This window comes from Hippichthys cyanospilos, chromosome 12 (assembly GCF_059441005.1).
Source record: "Hippichthys cyanospilos isolate Australia breed blue-spotted pipefish chromosome 12, RoL_Hcya_1.0, whole genome shotgun sequence".
NCBI classification, from domain to species: domain Eukaryota; kingdom Metazoa; phylum Chordata; class Actinopteri; order Syngnathiformes; family Syngnathidae; genus Hippichthys; species Hippichthys cyanospilos.
In genome coordinates this window covers 7,602,258-7,623,369 of record NC_142380.1, presented here as the reverse complement: position 1 = coordinate 7,623,369, position 21,112 = coordinate 7,602,258, and the positions used below count along the sequence as shown (strand labels likewise).

General features: G+C 35.4%; 1 protein-coding gene across 4 annotated transcripts; it reads left to right on the top strand.

Annotated features, from left to right (window-relative positions):
* Window positions 1–1,359: 1,359 nt before the first annotated feature.
* Window positions 1,360–19,776, top strand: LOC148414673 (pituitary adenylate cyclase-activating polypeptide type I receptor-like). Of its 4 annotated transcripts, none has more exons than XM_088429220.1 (15): window positions 1,360–1,504; window positions 5,679–5,813; window positions 9,183–9,279; window positions 11,179–11,289; window positions 11,358–11,458; window positions 11,520–11,617; window positions 12,131–12,263; window positions 13,023–13,176; window positions 13,703–13,763; window positions 13,886–13,955; window positions 14,064–14,155; window positions 14,999–15,082; window positions 16,614–16,743; window positions 16,842–16,883; window positions 18,934–19,776. In XM_088429220.1, exons 2-15 carry the CDS (start codon window positions 5,763–5,765, stop codon window positions 19,135–19,137), a joined length of 1,428 nt encoding a protein of 475 aa, XP_088285346.1. In that variant the 5' UTR covers window positions 1,360–1,504; window positions 5,679–5,762; the 3' UTR covers window positions 19,138–19,776. The 4 variants fall into 4 exon arrangements, with proteins under 4 accessions (XP_088285346.1, XP_088285344.1, XP_088285348.1 ...); XM_088429218.1 differs by having other exon boundaries at window positions 18,921–19,776; XM_088429222.1 differs by lacking the exon at window positions 14,999–15,082.
* The last annotated feature ends 1,336 nt before the right edge of the window (window positions 19,777–21,112 follow it).

The window sequence follows — 21,112 nt, the reverse complement described above, 5'->3', positions numbered from 1 at the left end:
ACACTTTTATCAATGGTTCACATTTCCTGAGTGTGAGTGTGTGTACATGGCCTTGGTTTTTGCTAAATGGTGGGGATCAAATCATGGGATTTACTGTTTTTGTGGGGGGACTCTTGTTGACACCATTTTGGTTGACCCCACAAGTTCAGACCTCTTTATGAGGGTCAAGACTTGCTTTGAAAGTATATTTTTGGATTGGATTTTGCTCGAGGTTAGGGTTAGGGTTACAAATCCATTTCTAATATTTAAAGTTAGTGTTAGAAGCTAGTAAATGCATTATGTTAATAGGAAGTCCCCACTATGATAGAAAATCTGTTATGTGTGTGTGTAACGTTTGTCGTAGGTCTATAATACCATAGCACATAATTTTCTCACATTTGAAATGAGATTAATGTATGTATTTTCTTTAAAACTCAATATTTTCTTGTCATAGAAGTAGTATTAGTAGTGCTAATCATATAAAGTGTCGTGCTAGTTATATAAAAATACTACCGTAATTATTATCAAAATATTTGATTTTTAGTTTAGTACCCGTAGTAATCAAGTACTATATGTAAAGTAATGTATTACTGTAGTATTGAATTCATTTAATTATTGTCATCCAAACTTCCTTTTGCTAAACGTTTGAAAAAAAAATATTGAATAAAATATTGGCTTGTCTGGACGCTTGAGAAAAAAAAAAACGTAAAAACATGTCTTTGGCACTGAACGAGTTGATGTGCTCTTTGATTTATTTATTGATACCTTTAGTTGCTCATCCAGCAACTGTCATCTCACTGTGTCACACTGTGTCTACACCTGAATTTTGTACCTGAAATAATCAAGTACTTTACTTTGAGTAATGGATTACTGTAGTACTTAATTCATTTAGTTCTGGTCATTCAAACTTTCTTTTGCCAAACATTTGAAGAAAAAAAACAAGTTCCTGGGATTTAATGTCTTGACTCTTAGACAATTAAGTACTAAAATCATCGATTACTTAAGTAATCAATTACTCTAGCTCATTAGTACCTGAAGTAATTAATTACTTTAGTACTTTTAGTACCAGTCATTAAAACCAAGCCAAACATTTGAAAAAAAAAACAAAAAAACAGAAAACAAGTACCTTGAATTGAATGTCTGGACGCTTTAAAAAACAAAACCAAAAAAAAAAAAACGTAAAAATAAGTCTTTGGCATTGAACGAGTTGATGTGCTCTTTGACTTATTTATTGACACCTTTAGTTGCTCCTCCAGCAACTGTCATCTCACTTGTCGCCCTTCCCCCTCATTTCACTGTGACGAGGTGCAAATCTCAAAGGAACTGACACCCCACTCCCCCCTCCTCTCCCTCCTCTTCATCATCCTCGTCTTCATCACAGCAGCACAAGCAGCAGCAGCAGCAGACAAGTCGTGCGGCAGCAGCAGAAGACGAAAGGACGGACGCGCGGACTGACAGGACCTTCACTGTGCATATTTTTGAGAAGAAGAGGAACGAGAAGAGCAGCATGGCTTCCTTTGCGGCGGTAAGTTCCGCTTTCATTTTTTTTTTTTTACACCTTTTACCCATTTGATGCGCCTTGTCTGCAGTGGCTGAAAAAAAAAACACCGAAGGACTTCAATGAGCTTTTTGAATGCGAGTCAATGTGCAGCTAAGGATGGGCGCAGTGTGTGTGTGTGTGCGTGTGTGTGTGCGCGTGTGTGATGACACATGGCCATTGACACATTCATGAATTTGCATCAGGAATTTTCAGCTTCATCGGGACGCCCCCGAAATGCCTCATATTATCCTGCCTGTATGTCAATCAAATAGCACACACACACACACACACACACACACACGCATATGTTGAGCCCACAATTTGGATTTGAGATGAGTCACAAGCGCCCCTTTTAGTTGTGATGTCACATGACACCTTCCCCCTTCAATCTGCCATGTTTGTTTCCTCATTTCTTTGCAGTCTCTTCTTCATCTCCCGCATCCTATTTTTATTTTTTATTTTTGTCTCGGGTGCTTGTTTGCGCCGCCCGCTCCCCGCTTGTGAGTTACGGCTGGGTAATACATGCGAGAGAGATGCTCGGCGGTTAATTGGATTGGCCACGAGAGGCGAAGGGACATGAGGTGGAATGTGTCAGTGCAGGGAGAGGAGGAGTGTGTAAATGCGCTCTTGTTTTTCTGTCTTGTGTAGCACGGACATCTTTTACTGCAGGGAAATTTAGGCTGGTCCGGGCAACGCGGACGTACGAGGAGCTCACCCTGGCATTTTTGTTGACGAAATGTCCCCGCGAGTCCTCACAATGGTTGACTGGGATGTCAAGGCTGGGTCCACACAAGGACAGAAAACAAGCACACACACACATTGTCAACTGTTCTAAAACAAGTTAACACTAGCATGTTTTTTGTTCTTATTTTTCATTCCAACAGGGATTTTTTTCCCCCAAAAATCGACACAATAACGGTGGGATGTCAGGCTGGTTCCACACAAGGATAGAAATACAAGACTGCACACACACGTATTCTCAACTGTGCTAAAACAAGTTAACGCTGGGATTTTTTTTTCCTTTCTAAAAGGAACTAGTCCCCCAAATATCCCCTCAATAAAGTTGGGATGTCAAAAGTTGATCCACACAATGTAAGAATATGAATATGAAACACCACAATATACACACAGAAAAAGGGTCAAAAAAAGGGACAAAAGTAGTACATTCTAGCTTTTACATTTTAGTCTTTTTTTTTGGAGGGGGGGGGGGGCAAATCGTCTTTCAAAGACAAAAGACAAGAACTCATACACATAGTCACCAAGGAGCTCTTTCTGGCATTTTCATTGACAAAACGTGAAGGACGGCGCCGCTCAAGGATCGAAACACAAGAAAACTCACACACATTGGCAACTGTGTTTTTCTTGCCAAGAGGGATTTTTCCTCCAAAATATCCCTACAGTATTTCAAAAGATGGTGCACACAATGCCTGAAAAACAAAATTAAACACGCAGAAAGTAGAACAGCCGAGGTTTTACTTTTTATATATTTACTTTTTGCATGAGTGCCGAAATGTCTTCCAACAGACAAATGTCTCAACAACAAAGTCGAAAAAAATGAAAGACAATGTTCATTCTGGCAGATGTGGTAATATGTGACAAATTAATGCTCATAAAAGTATTTTGGGAAGTATGGGCAAGCCAAAAATGTCCTTAAAATGAAAATGTGATGTCACCAGTTGTGTCACACGAAGACAGAAAAACAAGAGCAAATGGCCAAAATGAGTGTGTACAGTACTGCTGTGTGTCTGTGTGCGAGTGTGTGTATTTGTGTGTGCACGTGTAAGATTGCGTGCGTGTGTGTCTGTGTGTGTAAGATTGTGTGTGTAGGTGTGTGTGTGTTGTGTGTGTTCTTGTCTCTCTGATGATGTGGCACAACCTCTAATGTGAGGACATTAGTCCCTGTGGGGACATTTTTACTGGTCCAAGCAACAACAATGTCCAGATAAGCCCCCTTGCCCCTATTACACCATGCGTATGTGTGTTCATGTGTGTAAACTAGAATTGGCAAATGTGTGTACATTCATTTGTGAGTGTGTGTGTATGTGTGTGTATGCGCGCTTGCAGTGATTCATTGCTGTTTCAGGAAGCTGCGTGGATGAGTAAGTCAAGTGGTTGGGTTGTTCATTTTATTTATTTTTTTTTTTCAATCGTCCTCATTGTGAGCCTACCAAATTTCAGGATTTATATATATATATATATATATATATATATATATATATATATATATATATATATATATATATATATATATATATTTTTTTTTTTTTTTTTCTTTTTTTTTTTTTTTTTTTTTTTTCTATTGTATTGGGTTTTAAATCAAAACGTCCTTTGGGTAAAGGTGGTTAAATGGAAAAAGAGGGCAGGCTTTTTTTGCACTAGTGTTTGTGGAGCACGGTTTGAACTTAAGTGACTAAGCAAATGCAGATGTGGTCTTTGTATGGGTATAAAAAGCACATGTTGTGTTCAAGGGCGAAAGCTGCGTGAGATATTGTGGCGCTCCTTTAATGCTTGTTGCGCGCTGCAGTTTCCATGGCGACGGTCGGCCAATGATAATCAAAAACCATTACGAATGCTTGCTTTCACCATTTGCATACTCTTCCTTTAGTCGCATGAATTTATACATGCCATTGAATTATTTTTTACGTCAAGTATGCTTTAATGCGGGATAGATCAAAATAAAAAAAAAATAAAAAATCAGGTAGTCTTAAAGGTGACAATTTTATTCATTAGTGTTCCCTTATTGCTCACAAAAGATGACATGTTCCCAATTTTTGGAGTTGGTTTCTTTTATTAAAAAAAAAAACAAACAAACAAAAAATCGATATTTTTGTTTGTCTGGTCCTATTTAGAGGAAAACTACGGACAAAAGTAGCGAAGTAAACCTGCAGTAAAGTTTTGGTCGTAAATGGAAATCCACAAAAATTTTTTTTTTTTTTTTTTTGCTTTTGTTCTCTTTTATTTTAGTTTTCTTTTGTTATAAACAACACATAAAATTTATAATTTTAGTCCGGTCTGGTTTAGTGGAAAAATATGCTAAACTAAATAAGCTAAACTTTCAATAAATTTGCAGTTATAAATTAAAATCCCCCCAAAACTGTTTGATTCTATTTGTTCCTATTGTTTATTTCCCTTTTAAAAGTAAATACATAAAATTATTTTTTTTTGTCTTGTCTCACTTGGGGGAAAAATATCGAGAAAAATCATGAAATAAACCTGCTATAAAGTTCTCATCATTAATTAAAATTCACAAAAAAGTTTGAATGTTTTTTTTCCATTCCATTTATTTGGGGGGTAAAAAAAATATACATAAAATTTATATTTTGTCAAAGTAAACCTGCAATAAAGTTACAGTCAAAAATGAAAATAAGCGAAAAAATATATATATTTTTTTCCCCCTCCATTTTTTATTTGAATTATTTTGCCCTAATAATACAGACACTAAATTGATTTTCTTTTTGTCTGGCCACACTTGGAGGGAAATTATACTAAAAAATTGCAAGGTAAACATGCAATAAAGTTACTCTCATAAATTAAAATACACAAAAAAGGAGTGATTTCTTTTTTTGTTTTGCTTTTGTTCTCATAACAAACAAAAGTTGATAAAATCGATACTTTATTGCCTGGTCCAAGTCTGAAGGATGAAAGATATAAATAATAATCGTGTAGTTAACCTACAACAAAATTAAATTAAAAATTAAAACCCACAAAATAAAGGATTCTGATTTTGTAATATTATAATTTGAAGTATTTCTGTTGTTAAAAAAATAATAGTATGGCAACTAAAAACTAACAAAAAGCTCTGGATTTTTTATTTTTTTAATTTTGTTGCCTTTCATTAGTTTATTTTGTTTGTTAAAAAAATTCATTCATAAAATTGGCATCGTTTCTTACTGGTCCCACTTAAAAGAAAGAAAAATTGTAAGAAAAAAGTTAAACTTACAATCGAAAAAGTTACAGTCATAAATTGGCATCAATAACCAAACCGTGATATAGTTTGATATACCGTAAAGAAGTTATTGTTATAACTTACTGTATATTTATGCAATGTTTCCACATTTTTTGTCAATTTATTGCAATATGAATATTTGTCCCCTCCAGCGTTTTGGAGTGCATGCAATCAGTTGAAATGAGTTCTCACTTGATGCGCTTATTATTGCAGGGCCCTTGATGCTCAACGGTGCTGTGAAAGGGGGCGGGGCATTGTAGCCAACGCACGCAAGCGCACGCAAGAAGAAGCCCTTCAATGGAGACCATGAGGGACTTGATCCTCACTGTGATTATCCTTCTGCCTCTGGTGAGTATTGTCACCTGCCTCCGTTTGTGTCCTTAAAACCGAGGTCATCCCGCCATTTTTGCTAACGTTCCACTATGAAGGAATGCAATCATGGAATGAAGATTAAAGGAGCTGTTTAATTAATTTTTTTTATAATTAGTGTTATTTCAGTTCACATGTGGGCTTGGTGAAATCAGGGTCACGTTCCTGGAACCAAATATGGTTCCTCAAGTATGGTTCCTCAAATATGGAGCGGTGTTCTTTTACAGTTCAAAAGGTTTGTGATTTGCTTGATTTATTTTGTAGAAATTGCATTTTTTCTACATCCTCAAACTGTGGAGTGTGGGCTTTCATTTAGGGAACCAAATACGGTTCCCCAAATAGTTGTTCCTCTATATTCGAGAAATTGCTTTGAGAAACATTATTTTGAGGAGTGTATATAATTTATTACATTTTTTTTTTTTTACTAAATATTCTTCCCCACATATAGATTTTTTTAAATTGCATTGCATTTGTTTTGGAGACGTCCCAGTTTTTTGCTACTTCTTAGGGAGGTGTGTGGGTTGGTGTCGAAGGAACCAGATAAAGTTCTTGAGCTACTGAGCTATTTTTATTTATGTAATACAAAATCAGCTAGTGACTCAAACATACACAAATAAAGAACAAAATGTGGTTCTTTAAATAAAGAGCTACATGACACTGATTTAAAACATCAATTTGTAAAGTGACATCATTTTGCTGTTTGTTCGATGGGTTTCATGTGGTTCTCTTGCTTGATAATGTGATCAAATGTAAGGAACCAAATATGGTTTCTCAAAAAATTGAATTATGCCTATTTTTATTTCAAATTTACGCATTTTTAATCAACTGCCTTTTTATATATATATATATATATATATATATATATATATATATATATATATATATATATATATATATATATATATATATATATATATATATATATATATATATATATATATATATATAATTTATTATTGTTATTAATATAAATATTAGTAATTAGTGTCCTTATTTGTTGTTTGTTGAGTAACAATTTTCACGACTTTTCAATAAAGCAACCAATTCAACCGATTTCATATATTTTTTAAAAAAAATGTGATCTTTTTAAATTTGTTAACATGTGTTTTGTGTCTACAATTGTCTGCTACCAAGGTGATTAAGCCAGCAAAGCTAATGCTGTTTTTGAATAGAAAATTGGCAGCAACCTTTTGGGGGAAATTGACCCGGTTTGTTATAAGAAGACGAGCAATTTGCAACTTTTATTTTTTCAACATAAGTATAGCTGAAAAGTAACAAATACACTTGTTGTCAAATCGAATACTCTGCTGAATAAAAAGCGTGCTTATGTTTGGCTTAAATTATTATTTTTTTATTTGTTTTCGCAATAATTTGCAATGGGGGTGCTTGGAAATTTGCGTTCTAAAAGGGGTCCCTGACTCCAAAAAGTTTGAGAATCCCTGCTTTAAATTTCAAAAATTCGCAGAATAAATATCAGCACATGTTACTGATACAAAAAATCCTGCTTTTATTTATAGAGAGGCATGCAGCCCTATGCATGGCCAACCAAATTTGGTTCCCTGAAAGGATTAAAAAGCAGCAGCAGTTCAGTAGAAATTGATGTTTCATAAGTATTCAGTTGTTGTTTTATTACAGTCACAAATGCATGCTTTAATTTGTTCCGAGATCTCCCCAACAAAGGTGAAGTCTCCCTCACGCCGACACGTTTCCCCACAGCATCCACCACGCTCTCCGCCTCACCTTGAGCCCCCCATTGCTATGTACTTAACGTGTGCCAAACGGCGCCGCTGCCGCCAATGGGTCAGCGGTGGCCGGGGCGAGGGGCCAGCGGTCCGTTACCTCAAATGGCGCTTTTATTATCCGTGTGGCGTCTAGGGCCGTCAGAAGGCTGGCCCCATGTTAACCGGCCCTTGAAAATAGCCTTGGGGGAGGCCAGCGCCGCTCTGTTGCAACCACCTACTGTATCTGACTGGACATCTGTTTTGTGGGACGCTTAACCAAAGAAAATGGATGCTAATGTGGCCTGGAGCGCCATTTTGTTGTCCCACATTTGTTTATTTGATACAATTGTGACATACAGTACACACATATATATATATATATATATATATATATATATATATATATATATATATATATATATATATATATATATATATATATATATATATATATATATATATATATATATATATATATATATATATATATATATATATATTTATGTAGACAGTTAAAGTGGTTGGTGCTGTACTGCTGCCTAGCAACAATGGATCTACTCGTTGGAAGGCGACGCTCATGTCGGTTTGATTAAGAAAGCAACGCATCGATAAGCACAATCATTAAGCAGAAAAAGAGGGAGGCGCTGTAAGTCACTTCCAGTTTCCCCAAGCCAGGGAGATGCCTGAGGTCAAGTGATATTCTAAAAATGATGAGTCAGCTATAATAGACATGACTGTTGCCCGGAGAGAAATTAGGAGACGCGAGGGGACGCATGATGAGCGTAAATTTAGTCTGCGTGCTGTTGTGTTTGGCAGGTTGGAGCGCAAGGCAAAGTGATTGCGCTGATTACTGTTCGCTGTTCTTTGAAATGAGGCATAAAATTTTGGTTTGCGACTAATGAGGGTGCCTCGTTGGTATGGAATCTGTTGCAAACATTAGGCCCGTTTTCTGCAGGTTTGTTTTTATAAGTTTGGTTTGTTATTTGAGCAGCTTAAGTCCAGTTTTATGTTTCCCTGTTGGAGCTTGTAGCTTGTTTTGATTAGTGTTGTTAGGGTTCTGTTACAATAATAATATTTTTTTCTGGAAGACATTAGTAATGTGATTTTTTTTCCTATGTACAGGCACTTTCTATATTTAAACAGACTACCTTATTTTCTGCACTATAAGGCGCACCTAAAGGTCTTAGTTTTTTAAAAAGCTGATGGTGCGCCTTATAATCCAGTGCGCCTTATATATATCGATCATGTCATGATTGCTGACTTCTCTGATCATTGAGTTGAAATTCCCTTGAGCGCAGCTTCATCTAGTGGATACATGACAGATTGCAAATGCAGCCCCAGCACCACTGTAGTTTTGATTCCAAGCGCACCTAAAAGCCTTAAATATGTGTCGTGAAAACACCACCTCACTGACATTGATTACTTCGGGAAAAAATAAAATATCAGCAAATGACTGAATCAACGTACGACTTTGTCCATTATGCTTTTGTCCACAACATGATCTCATCAGTATCAACGCTATGCCCTTGCCTTACTTTTCATCCCATTTCCAAAGAAATGCCTCCCTTCTGCGAGAATATGCAGACCGCATGTTTCCTAATGCTACGTTTATGTGTCTTTTGTTCAGGTGGCGCCCGAGTCGGAGCACTGCATCATTCAGCGAGAGCATGACAAATGCATGGAGAAGATGGACATGCATGACCCAAATCAAGACTTGGACATGGGTCAGTTAGTCCCTTTTATTTATATATATATATATATATATATATATATATATATATATATATATATATATATATATATATATATATATATATATATATATATATATATATATATATATATATATATATATATATATATAGTGTGTATGAAATGATTTTAAGCAATGGTAAAAGAAAGCATATTAGGTGTTAGGTGTGTGTTAGTGACAGAGACTCTCGATGCCTTACTTTCTGTAAATATTTGATATTCTCTGTCATTTCATATATATATATATATATATATATATATATATATATATATATATATATATATATATATATATATATATATATATATATATATATATATATATATATATATATATATATATATATATATATATATATATATTTATTTATTTATTTATTTATTTATTTGTTTGTTTATTATTTCATTATTCTATACTCTCCTTTGGAATAAATTTTCTTCACCTCAATTAAATCGTTTTTTATCCTTCAAGTAACAAATACCAGAATTCTTAAAGGTTTTATAAAAAGGATTTATGTGGATATATTTTTACAGATTTTTGATATATTTATGTATAAATATCAAGGAACAAATACCAGAATTTGTTAGACATTTTTTAAAAATTATACTTTATAATCATTTTTGAAATATTTATACTATTGCTTTTAATGCTATTGCTATTATTGCTCATCCTTCAGGTAACAAATACTATAATTGCTACCTATATTATAAAAAAAAGTAGTGTTTTTTAAATGTATTTAAATTTTCACAGTACACTGTCCTCCTTGAGGAAAAAACGAATGCCTTAGCATTGCAAGATTTTTTTGACCCCTCTATCTGCATACATTTTCGATTTGTCATACAATATTTATAAAGTGTTTGCATTCATATTTAATAACTACACATATCAGCAATTAAATATATACAATATGTTATACAGTACCGTAATATATGTGAGCATTTGTGCTTCATGATATCATCTGCAAGTAACAAATACCAGAATAACTATGTAGTATTACACTAAATAATATATGTGAGTATATTTTCACTCTTTTTTTTAATATAATTTTATAGTTCCATTTTTCACAGTGCATTCAGTTTCCTCTTTAAAAGAAAAAAAATCCTCACCACAGAAAGAGAGCTTTCTCGTTTCCGTTATTAACATATAAATGCAATATGGCCATACAATATATAAATCTACCTACAGTAGATTTTTTTCTCTGTCTATGAATGTTGCAAGTCCAGCCACTAGCCGAGGATGATGCAGCGCATGGCGGGCAACTCACTGTGCCTCATTTGACTTGGATTTGCCCTTTCAAAGTAATTGGCTTCCTGTCCGCCTCAGCACACACAAGCAAAACACATTAAGCAGAAGAGAAGAGAAAGGTCCACAAAGGCACACTTGCACACATCTTCGAGGAACAGCATTCTCGCCATACAACCGCTGGAGCGTCAATGATGGCGAACATCTGGAGAGAGCGAATGCTTTGAGGTGCTGAAGGTGAAAGATGAAATAAATAAATGGATGAAATCATAAAATAGTGAGGAACGGCTCCTTTATGATGGAATGGAGTGAGGGTGGTTATTTCTCGGTATGAGACAGTGGTTAATGCTAAGTATCGTATCTGACTTGATAGTTGGCCTTATCACATTGTCTTCCTGTGGTGCAAGCTGATGCTATTATTATTCGATCTCTTAGGGCAGTTTTACAATCACATACTAGAAATGACAAAAAACAAATTAAAAATAGTTATAATGGTTGGTGTTTATTTTTAAACGTTCTGTCATTGTCTTTTAGGGAACAGTTTGTGTCACAAAAGTACTAGTGGTACTGGTCGCGAATCCATAGCGGTTTTGGTCTGAAAAATGATTCCGATGCCTGTCTTCCCCAGCGTGCCCTTGGATGTGGGACAACCTGACATGCTGGCAGGCGGCCGAGGTGGGCGAGGTGGTGGTGGTCAACTGCCCCGAGTTTTTCCACGACCTGATGGGCCCAGAGGACGGTGAGCGGATCGCAGAAACTCCCGCTCCCGAGAGAGCTTTTCTTGTGACGCGGACGTTTCCCCTGCAGAGATGGGGCGGGTGAGTCGCAACTGCACCGAGGACGGCTGGTCGGAACCGTACCCCCACTATCTGGACGTGTGCCTCTTCTACGACAACGCCACCAAACCGGTAAGGCGCTGGCGCCGGCAGGCTCCCGGCTCCGGCTCACATGTTCCATGTCTTCTTTTAGGACATGTACTACGCCTCGGTCAAGGCCCTGTACACGGTGGGATACAGCACGTCGCTGGTGTCTCTCACCACCGCCATGGTCATCCTCTGCAGGTTCAGGTCAGCACAAAGACCATCATAAAAATTAGGGCCTCATGGATCCATAGATGGATTTTCTTAAGCTTTTGCCAAGTCCATCATTCAGCACAAGAAAGATTCTGAGAACTTCTTTCTTGCCTCCTTATGCTTGACGCAACAGGTTGGTTGCTATAATGTAACCCAAACATTTGAACTAAAGTTTGATATTTTCTAATACCTTACTGCTGCCTAACCCTAGCCCTAACCCCTAACCCTACCCTTAACTCCCTAACCTTAACCCTAATGTATTATATTCGTCTACATTCATTGTATTGAATTGCCGTATGTTCTTGTGTTTGAGGTTGGTTGTTATGTTGTAACTCAAATGTTTCGAATAAAGTTTGATATTTTTAATACTTTACTGCTGCCTAACCCTAATCCCTGATCATAATCCCTAACCCTAACCATCCCTAACCGTAACCCTCTAACCCTATCCCTAACCCTATTTTTTTCTTATTCTTTTTAATTACGATGATGGCTTTCTTTCCCCTTCAGGAAGCTGCATTGCACCAGGAACTTCATCCACATGAATCTGTTTGTGTCGTTCATGCTGAGGGCCATCTCGGTCTTCATCAAGGATGGTGTGCTGTACGCACAGGAGGATAGCGACCACTGCTTTGTGCACACGGTCAGTCACACCCACTGCAAGCAAAAAAAAAAAAAAAAAAAAATATATATATATATATATATATATATATATATATATATATATATATATACAGTATATATATATATATATATATATATATATATATATATATATATATATATATATATATATATATATATATATATATATATATATATATATATATATATATATATATATATATATATATATATATATATATATATATATATGTGTGTGCGAACCAAGCTCATTGTAAAGTAACTACACATGACCATGATGAATGCTGCTAACTGCCTGCACTTAATGACCATGTTGCTGTTAGCCTTAAATTAGCATAGCCGCGATGGTTACCTTGGCACCCGGCGAGGAATGATCGCTTGAACCTGCTCAGGTCATCAAAGGTGGGGAATGGAGACAAATTGCACTGTCAAGCATCATTCATCCATGGAGCACACTCGAATTGGCTTTTACACACATCCATAAATGTTGAGGACTACAAGAAAATTGTAATGGCGGAGCATATTGCTATGAGTGGATGCTTTGGGAGAGAAACAGATGGCACATTGAGCTGTGTTCATGGAACGCCCAAAAATAGGACACTCAAATGCAAATGGAAAAAATACTGTGGATTCAACTGAATGATAACACCAAGATTCCACCAGAAGGCGCCTAAGAAAGAAGAGTATTGCCTTGCTCTTAAGTACAAAACCAGCAATAATGAAAGATCGTTAATAAAACAATAAACATGTGATGCAGGTGGCGTGCAAAGCTGTGATGGTTTTCTTCCATTACTGCGTCATGTCCAACTACTTCTGGCTCTTCATCGAAGGCCTCTACCTCTTCACTTTGCTGGTGGAGACATTCTTTCCCGAGAGGCGATATTTCTACTGGTACACCATTGTCGGTTGGGGTAAGGAATCTCATTGTCAACATTTCGATCAAAATCGCTTTTTTAAAATTTGTTAGCACAGCTCAGATCACAATATTCTTTTGATCATCTTCATTTGTATACGTTGTGTATATAATATATTATCTATTTTATAAAGTTCTTCCAATACGTATTTAATACATTCCTAATCCAAACATTATCACTAATTATTTAATAATTATTATTACTTGTAATTCATTTGTATACTACTGTAGGTATGGGTAAGTGTTGACATCAAGTATCCAGTCTTATTTCATGATAACGGTAATTGCAATACTAGTACCGGTGCTAAGTAAAAAATCAGAGTTTACAGATGATTATCAGTAAAATTTCATGCATTTATGGCACTACTGTACTTCTTTTTTTTCGGTCCATCAACATTCGCACGAGATAGAGCCTCTGCATCTTTTATGAATTATTTAAAATGCATTAGGAAAAATGTACTATCTATAATTTTGAAGGTGTTGCAACAAGTCATGATCTACTTTTTTTTTTTTTTTAATATTAGGAACCCCCACCATTTGTGTGACTGTCTGGGCCGTGCTGAGGCTTCATTTTCACGACACTGGGTGAGCTGTTCATCCATCTTTTTTTAATTTTATTTTTAACCGGCCATACTGTATAAATTAGGGGTCAGTCATCACTTTGTGGAAAGCTTTTGTAACGCTTGTGCTTCCTCCGCTTCCTCAAGCTGCTGGGATACAAATGAGCACACTGCCCTCTGGTGGGTGATCAAAGGACCTGTTGTGGCCTCCATCATGGTATCAAACAAGCTATTCATCTTTGTTTTTTTTTTCTCAAAAATGATGATGCCATGCATAAAAACACATCTTTGCTGTATTTTTGTGTCTCCTTTTTTAATTTTTTAGGTCAATTTTGTCCTGTTCGTGGGGATCATCATCATCCTGGTCCAGAAGCTGCAATCCCCTGATATTGGCGGAAATGAATCCAGCATTTACCTGTAAGGAAACATCAGGTCAAATGGCCACTAGCAAAGGGGACACTTTTACATAGCACATAGCTATAGAGCTTTATTTACATTAAAAAATATAAATTAAACACATCAATATGGGGAAGTCTTAATCACATCCATCTATCTAAGTATCTATCTAGCTATCTAGCTGTCTTAATTTGTCTTTACTTTGCAGATTTGAGGTCACCCTCTTCAGTGCCATAGACAAGTAGTATCATCTTTTAAAATAGTGATTAAATTAATAACTAATAAAATTCATGTTGAGTACGTTCTTTATGGGAGGTAGCTGGCACCCTTGTCAAGTGCTTATCCAATATTAAGCCAATTAATCACTGTAGTGATAACTGTGACCTTTGGATGGCGGTGTTTTCACACTTACAACACATGTATTACAACTAAGTAAGGAATGGAAATCAATCTTTCATATGATGCCACACGTTTACATAGACATAGCGCGCAATATTCTGTCGGCCTTAAAAAATGAGTGAAAATGCTAAATATACTAAATGTTGCCATTTCTGATAACATTTCACTAAAACCTGGCATGTAAATAGGGGTTGTGTAGGCTTTCTATTGTGCTGTGTATTTACACAAACGTGTCACAGGCACCTGAAATGCATTTAACATTGTTGGAGAGAAGAAAACAACTCTTTTCGAAACCTGAAAAGTGTGTTAAAAGTGGACTTTGAAAATGAAGTCCAGTCTATCATAGTATTTGCCTAGAATGTGTGTATGCTTGGGTGTGTGTGTGCGCGCGTGCGTGCGCACGCTGGCGAGTGTGTCCTTAAAGACGTCTTTGTTGTGCTGTTGTGTTGTCTTTGTGCTGTGTAGCAGCTGTGCTCAGAAATGCTTCAGTGAGCCCTCACAGGCTGTTCAGCATTCGTGCAGGATGTCAGAGTTGTCCGCCATCACACTGTAAGTGTGCGTGCGTGTGTGTGTGTGTTTGCATGATATAGCTACCGTTAAGCCCGGGGGCTCGTGCCACTCATGAAATCCACGCGCACATGACGCTTGGCATTTCAAGCGCGACCCCTCCGACTCGCGCTAAACTCAAGGGCTTAAAAAGCATCTGTTTGCGAGTGAGCTCGCACAAAAACTTGAGAACAAAAACAAAAAGTTAAGCGCTGTATAATAATACTGTTGATTATTCGTAGCATTTTAAAGTTAGCTTTCACTCTTTTTTGTATAACAATACGTTTATGTATTCATAGTGATGCATTTATCCATTTAGTAATGATAAAGTTAATCGTGTTTTCAATCGGAATTTGAGCATTACTGTTTTATTTGTATTTATTTGTTATTATTACATTATTATTATATCTATGTTATTTTACTGGAATTCTTTGATCATGCTCATATATTTTTTGACTTAAGGCAAATTAAATGCAATGTTTTTTTAATATAGTTTTTTCCAAAAGTATTTTTTTTCACCCTAAGAGTCGCACAAAAAGAAATAATACTACTACTATACTATAACTATAATACTTGGACACATTAAATTTAATTGATTTTTTTTAAAACTATATCTTATAATGTTATTATCAATGAGATTTCATCATGCATCATTTAATTTTTTTGCTTATGTCATTTTCAATGCAATTATGTGATATTCAATAGAGTCCTTTATTTACTTAGGTCGTGTAATTTTTTCATTTGTATTAATTTTTCCATTATTGATTTTTTTCACAAAAATAAATTAGTGATTGTATTTCATTTAACTTATTACATTCAAATTCAATTATTAAATATGATATTAATTATTCAATCATTTTTGGAAGCTTCATTTGTTTAAAAACAACATAACTATTGGGCAATTTATTGGAAATTTCAAATGTATATATTTTGGAAATAAGCCTTTACTGCATTATAATAATTTTAACAGGTGGATCTTTCATTTCACCGATTAAATATCTTTGAATATTGATATTACTCTATTCTATTAGTCGTAACTTTCCTAACATTTACTTATGTATTTATTTATGCCAGAGAAGAGAAATTACATTTGTTTATTTAAAGCAATTGAATTAGTCATTTCTAAGAACATTAGAATTAGAGTATTTCAATGTTCTTCAATAATATTTTATTTGTGTGTTCAAGAAACCCCCCAAAATAAATGTATGTTTTTATGTATAAATTGACTCATGAATTAGTAAACAGTTTACCAAGTCCTTCAATTATTTTGTACAAAATCTGACTAAAGAACTACTTTGAATGTGAACGTGTCAACCAGTGCTGTCCTTGTCTGTGTGTGCGTGTGTGTGTATGTGCCATCATACATCTCCTGTGTTATTTGTTGTGCGTTGATGATGTCTAATGATGGTTTCAACGTGACCACACACACACGCCGCTATATCCTCCATAATGAACTCATGCGTTCATTATTGTGCTTGTGCACATACACCGCATGCCGCTCTGATGTGCGCGCGCGCGTGTGTGTGTCGCTCAGGCGTCTGGCGCGTTCGACCCTCCTGCTGATCCCGCTGTTTGGAATTCACTACACGGTGTTCGCCTTCTCCCCCGAGGACGTCAGCAAGAGAGAGCGGCTGGTCTTCGAGCTGGGCCTGGGATCCTTCCAGGTAAACGCTTGTCAAAACAAAAGCAAGTCCGGTTTACTATTGATGTCGGGAAAAAAAGGACGGATCCAAATCATCTGCTCTGTCCGGCCCCCACGCAGGGTTTCGTGGTCGCCGTCCTCTACTGCTTCCTCAACGGAGAGGTAAGCTGTGTACCCACCTTACATCCTCTTAACCCTGCTCTTAACTGACCGATGTGAAAATTAACATAAATGTGGCATTTGTATGCATTTTTATCATTTACCGTAATGCCCTAAATATAGGACGCACCCTTAATTTTTGGGTCCATTTCTGGTATTTTCTATGTCATACACTGGTTCGCAAACTTTTTTAGTAATGTACCCCCCTGCGAAATATGATTTCCGCCAAGTATGCTTTAACTAGTGCAAAACATTTTAGAGTAAAAAAAAACAAAACTTCAACAGTAACTGATCTATTAAATTTTAGAACCTTTCAAACTTCTCAAAATAATCAACTTAAAGTGTCCTCTTTTGGATCACTGAAGAGATTTGTTATTAAAAAGAAATCTATTAATTGTCATGAATATTTGTCCACAAAACATAATCAACATTAAGTATCAGATCTGTTCTCAAAAAGAAATAATTATAAATAAGTATTTGTCCACAGAAAAATATTAAACATAAACCATTATCTTTTGGGATTACAGTAGAGATTTGTTCACAAAAAAAAAACATTAACTTAATTATCAATAAATATATGTCAACAGAAAATAATCAACATAAAATGTCAGAACTGTTCTTAGATGCATTGAGAAATATCAATATTTTTCATTTGGGCAACAGTTTTCACATAATAATTTGGTGCTGCAATGAGAATGTATCCTGTTCCTTTTTTTTTTGGTTCTCTTAGTTTGTACTATAAAAGTGATAAAAGCAGAGATCATTCATATTCAATTGTCCATTGTCCATCTTTTGGGGGAAAAAATAAAATAGTAAACGTAAAAAAAGTAATTGTTTCCCTTTTTATTCTGTCTTTGTTATTCTACTGAAGTTGTATGATAATTCTTTGCTCATCTGCTTCTTTAAGCAGTAATTATTCTTGATTGAAACAAATCGAATCATTTCAAGCAAAAAAATCGTCTTGACTTGAAAATGGATTTTGAATCGAATCAAAGACCTTAAAATCGTAATAAAATCGTGAGACAGACTTCCCATGTTCTCTAACAAGTGCACACAGTTCCACATTTGCTACTCTTTATTGAATCAGCTGCAGATATTATTACCTCTTGGTTTTACTGGAATACATGTGTGGAAAAAGGATGGACTCGGATGTTGGTTCAGTCTGCTCGTTTCATTGAAAATAATGCTGTAAAAACCTCAGCTAACACGAGCTGCTATTAGCTGCAACGTTCACTGGCTTGTCTGGTGATGAAATTATTTTAAGTAAGAATATGGCCAACATAAAAATGTGCATCAGTGCGTCAAATCTCTCTTTATGTGGCTGACGGATCAATCTTCCTCAAATGGTGTCATGTAAAAAAATATATATGTGTGGAAGTTACCATTTATAAGATGCACCCATACTTTTGGCCTTCGTATTTCGGGAAATATGGTCTTTTTTTAATGGATTTTTTTGCGATGTTTTGATGAGCAAACCCTGGGTCAAAAGGACCAAAGATTACTATTGCTGTTGTTATTTTTCCCCGGCTAACTAACGTATCTTGTTAGCAGGATTACACGCAAATGAGTTTGTATTACCTAGTTAAAAATCATGCCGGGTCAAATTGACCCAGGACATTGTTGTTCTTCCAGACAGACAAACACATTATAAAGGTACAAATGAAGTATTGTTTGTTTTACATTTGTGCTTGGGTTTTCAATCCAAAAAAAACTGTTTGACACTTATGTATAAATGTACACACCCCCGGGTCATATTGACCCAGAGATGATATTATTGTTGTTCTTGAGAAATAAACATTACAGGTGAAAACAAAATACTGGATTTGGATTATACTTATATAATGGGGTCCAAGTGACATTGACGTTTCTTGCAAACACAACAAGAGTGTTAAAGGGCAAGTCAGCATCAAAATAATCTTTTCAATAATACATGATGCGTCGTCTTTTTTTTTTCATATGACTGTACAGAAATCTTTTGGCTTGACTTCCTCTTTCAGGAGACATGTGCCTGAAGCTCCATGTCAAAATGACGTTGTGAAGTTTCTCCCTGAAGGTGCAGTCGGAGATCAAGAGGAAATGGCGCAGCTGGACGGTGAACCGATACTTTGCTGTGGACCTGAAGCAGCAGAGGCACCCGTCGCTGGCCAGCAGCGGAGTGAACGGGGGGACGCAGCTGTCCATCCTGAGCAAGAGCAGCTCTCAGATCCGCATGTCCAGCCCGCTGGCCGAGAGCGCCAACATCAGCCTGCCCACCTGAGCGTCTGACCTCGCCGCCGTCTTCGGGGGGGGCGGGGCAAAGGTGGCTCCCTTGTGGTACTTTTCATTTTCACTTCCTCTCGCTGGTGCGCTTGGGATTTCGTTCAAAGCAAGCAAAGCAGGCCTTCTAAATGATTACTTCTTTTTTTTTCAACATTCTAAAGTCCTAAAATTGATTGCAAGTAAGGGTCCCATTTGGATTTGATTACAGTGTTCCCTCATTTATCACGGGCGGGGGTTACATTCCACAAATTACCCGCATTAAGTGAAATCCGCTTAGTTGTAGAACTTGTTTTTTGTTTATTTATTATCCCAAGTTATTTGTTAATTATATATATTGATTTCATTTACAATGAAATTTACTTCATAAGTTTTCTTTTTCCTTTCCTTACCATTTTTTCCTTATTATACAGTACTGTACATGTTTTCCCAGTATAATTTTATGGTTGATTACACATGTTTTTGTTCATTCTAACTATTTTTATTTTTTTTGTTTGTTGTAAATGGTTTTTCATTTGGCACAAATGTTTTTCATTAGTGTATTTTTTTAATCATACTGAATATTTTTTCTACAGTACAGTATTTTTTTCATTTATTTATTTTGTATTATTTTTTAATTTATTAGTAATTATATATGTATATATATATATATATATATATATATATATATATATATATATATATATTACATACAAAATATTTATTATTAATTTCTTTAGTTTTTTTTAACTTTAATTTGTTATGTTTCAAAGCTGTGAAACCCCTTATAGTTAATATAATTTTCTCAGAGGATTATTATTTTATAAGATGTCTCTTATTAATGACACTCAATTTTTCAACTACACAAAATTCAAACCTTGATGGAAAAACAATTCGCCAAAATAATGACAAGGCGAAAGGTGTGAAGCGCGTTATAGTGAGGGAATACTGTACTGTGAATGTCAATGTGCTTCAAAGTGCCATAAAAGGGCAAAGAAATAACCTTTGCCTTTGCTTTTGACCCTAACCCAACTCTTATTACGCAAAGAGCCATTTTGACTGTCTACCACAGAAAAAAAAACACACTTTTTGATATCTTAAGTAAGCATACCACACTTCATATGTAAAAAAATAAAATGTCTCTCAGTTAATTAAAAAAAAAAGCTAAACTTCAATGATCCACCTGCTGCCACTCAAAAACGCAAGCCAAAAACGTCAAGCTGTTTTGTCATTATTTGTCACTTTATATAAAATCTAGATTTGCAAAAATAACTAAAAGCCATTTCAATTTCGATGACGTGCAGTGTTCCCTTGTTTATTGCGGGGGGTTACTTTCCCAGAATTACTCGAAAAAAATCAAAATCTGTAAAGTAAAGATTGAACTTTGTTAAAAAAAAAAAAAGCATAAAATATTTGTTTTTTTGGTCTACGGGGAAAAATATAAAAAAAAACAATAGCAAGGTAAATCTGCTATACTGTAGATATGGTCATAAATGAAAATCCAGGTAGTGGAGGTTGATTTTATTGTCCGTCCATCCATCCATTTTCTGTAGCCGCTTATCCTCACATGGTTCGCAAGGCTTGCTGGTGCCTATCCCAGCTGGCCAGGGCACAAGGCGGAGGACACCCTGAACTTGTTGACAGACAGTTGTAGTGATTTTATTTTCAATTAAAAGATATTTGCTACTTTGACTGGTCTGAATTAAACAGTTAAAAAAAAAAGCGATGTAAACATAAGATACAAAGAATTTTCATCTCAAAAACTATTTGTTTCCTTTTTTTAGTTTGTTTCTTTTGTTATAAATAAATAGATAAATATATAAATAAAATCATGAACTAGGGAGGCTGGTCTTGAACTAGGAGTTAAATGAAGGATAAAAATAGCGATATAAACTTGAATTAGAAAAAGTTGTGGCCATAAATGAAATTCCACAAATATTTCTTTTTCGTTTTGATTTCTTTTTTTTTATTAGTTTGTTTTGTTTAAAAAAAAAAAA

What these genes read in the sequence shown, in the direction of transcription:
- LOC148414673 (XM_088429218.1), top strand. Translation starts at nt 5,763, where the DNA reads ATGGAGACCATGAGGGACTTGATCCTCACTGTGATTATCCTTCTGCCT. An exon ending in TGGGCCTGGGATCCTTCCAG is followed by an intron (nt 16,744 to 16,841) that starts GTAAACGCTTGT and finishes GCCCCCACGCAG; the next exon opens with GGTTTCGTGGTCGCCGTCCT. An exon ending in ACTGCTTCCTCAACGGAGAG is followed by an intron (nt 16,884 to 18,920) that starts GTAAGCTGTGTA and finishes GACGTTGTGAAG; the next exon opens with TTTCTCCCTGAAGGTGCAGT.